Source organism: Lactuca saligna, chromosome 4, assembly GCF_052625555.1.
Source record: "Lactuca saligna cultivar CGN05327 chromosome 4, ASM5262555v1, whole genome shotgun sequence".
Taxonomy (NCBI): Eukaryota; Viridiplantae; Streptophyta; class Magnoliopsida; order Asterales; family Asteraceae; genus Lactuca; species Lactuca saligna.
The window spans coordinates 202,239,638-202,242,351 of NC_136420.1; the positions used below are offsets into that span (position 1 = coordinate 202,239,638).

A 2,714-nucleotide genomic window follows, 5' to 3' on the forward strand; every position below is an offset into this window, starting at 1 on the left:
GAGGTCCTCATCACGGATGACTCAACTATAAGAATGGAAAGCCGAGGACATGATACCATTCTAGTTTGAGTTTGGGGAGTCAATCACTGGCTCCACCACCTACTCCTCCCCTCGAGGCATCTTCTGATTACGCTATACCTACCTAATTTTTCACATGTCTCGCCACGCCCAACAGATCCACACTGTCAATGATGAACAAATGATTATTAAAGGGAAAACTAATGGTCTATTTAACATGGTCCAAAGTTTAGAAAATGACCGAAATCTGGATGAGGACATATAGATTGTTTTCGATCAACTAGATTCTACCCAGAGTCAAGATTCAGTTGCTGACCCACAAGGCTCGCAATGGCAGAGCTACATGGAGCGGTGAGGGTACTACATCATCCCCAAAACAATTGTTTTATACAGATAAATAAAATTATTTCTAAACATGTTCTATATAATTGTACCCCAACTAAAAGGATTGTACCATGTTTTTTGATGTCCGAAATATCATAACTACATAAAATATATATTGACACTATTAGTACCTTGTATCAAAATTTGTGGCCCCGCCACTCGAGCTCGGATTTTAGGATTTGAGCTCAAGATTTTGGGAATAACGTGGTATTAAAAATTTGGGGTCGTGGCATTAAACGTGAAAGTGTAATACGGTGAAATGCATGTATGCATTGTAGTCTTAGTTGTTAAGGACTAAGGAGGGAGCATATTTTGATGGAAGAAATGGGAGCCAAAAGTAACCAACGAAATTTTTTCTTACCACCCGCACACGTGTCGTCATTTCTTTCTTCAAACTCTTCCATTTATACCTCTCACCAACAATCATTTCTCACTTTCTCCCAAACCATATTCATCTTCTCCGATTCTAATTCCTGCATCCATTTCCATTAATTCGATTTCAATTCCAACAATCTTGATCCATTATTATATGATTATTGAACACGAAAACACATATCATCATAAAAAAACTAACACAATTTGGAGATAACAAAAAAAACAATGCATTCTGATCGATCAAACTTCTCCACCGCCGACGATGACTACTCCAACGTCAACGACGAATCCAACCGTATGAGCGATGAGGGTTCTCCGATGATGATGTCACCATGGAATCAGACCCGTCCTTTTCAACCATCTCCTTCGTCCACTTCAAGTCCCGAAAATGCCCTCATCGGCTCTCTGGTCCGGGAGGAAGGCCACATTTACTCCCTTGCCGCCACCGGCGGCCTCCTTTACACCGGATCCGACAGCAAGAATATCCATGTTTGGAAGGACATGAAGTTGTTCACCACATTCAAATCCAACAGTGGTCTGGTGAAGGCTATCATAATCTCCGGCGACAAGATTTTCACCGGACATCAAGACGGAAAGGTTCGAGTTTGGAAATCCAACAGCAAAGACCAAAAAACTCATAAACGCATTGGAACTTTTCCGAAATTCTTCGACATTCTGAAGAGCTCGATGAAGTCCAAGAATTACGTTGAGGTAAAACGCAATCGTACGGCGCTCTGGATCAAACACTGCGACGCCATTTCCTGCCTCAGCATCAACGAAGAAGAAGGCTTGCTTTATTCAGGTTCATGGGACAGAACTTTTAAGGTATGGAAAATGTCGAATTCAAAATGTCTAGAGTCTGTGAAGGCGCACGAAGACGCTGTGAACTCCGTCGTTTCCACCGTCGACAGCCTGGTGTTCACCGGATCGGCGGAGGGGTCGGTGAAGGTTTGGAAGCGAGAAGGGAAGGGGAAGAACATGAAGCATATGTACGTGAAGACGCTATTGGAACAAGAATGCGCGGTGAACGCGTTGGCTTGGTCAAAACCGGGTTCCGTCGTCTACTGCGGGTCGTCGGACGGGGTGGTGAACTTTTGGGAGAAAGAAAACCAGTTTTCACACGGCGGCGTTATGAAGGGGCATAAATTAGCGGTTCTTTGCCTTGCGGTTGTCGGGAACTTGGTGTTTAGTGGATCAGCTGATAAAACGATATGCGTGTGGCGGAGGGAGGTGGCCCAACACACATGTTTGTCGGTTCTGACTGGGCACACCGGACCGGTGAAATGTGTGGCGGTGGAGAGGGAGGCGGAGTCAAGCGCCGCCTATGGGAAATGGGTGGTGTATAGTGGTAGTTTGGACAAATCGGTGAAAGTATGGAGCGTGTGGGAGCAATCGCCGGCGACGACGCAGAATGGGAAAGGTTCCTGGGATTAGATATCGCCGGCGAGCTTTGGACAGAGGGGTTATAGATTGTGGGTCCCGGTTGAGATTGGTTGTTTTTGATTGGTTCGTATAATTCCCACTTTGATTTGAACGGTGGAGATTGGTTTTCAGACGTGGGGCCTGATTGTAAATTAATTATATATTTGATAGGGATGATAAAATTGCAAAAGAAAACAAAAGAAGAGAAGGAATGACGTTTATGTCTCTATTATTATTTTTATTTTATGATGATAACTCACGTGACATTTCTATTACTTTATTCCATAGGAGTATTTGATGACATCTTATGTTTTGTGAATTGGCTTACGACTTTTGTTTTATGGTTCCGATCAAGCTGATTCATGTTGGAAAATAATCTATTAGTGTGGTCTTTATTTTTGTAGTGTTTAGTAATAATGGATACAATTATATTTTATACCATAACATTGCCAAAATGATTAATTTTGTATCCATAACTTGAGAGACTAATTTTGTATGGTTTTGATTTCTTTTCT

General features: G+C 42.5%; 1 protein-coding gene across 1 annotated transcript; it reads left to right on the forward strand.

The window, feature by feature from the left end:
* Positions 1-746: 746 nt before the first annotated feature.
* On the forward strand, positions 747-2,474 carry LOC145043252 (protein JINGUBANG-like). The gene has a single exon (XM_078991836.1). The coding sequence runs from the start codon at positions 1,003-1,005 to the stop codon at positions 2,209-2,211; it is 1,209 nt and encodes a 402-aa protein (XP_078847962.1). The 5' UTR covers positions 747-1,002; the 3' UTR covers positions 2,212-2,474.
* Positions 2,475-2,714: the final 240 nt, after the last annotated feature.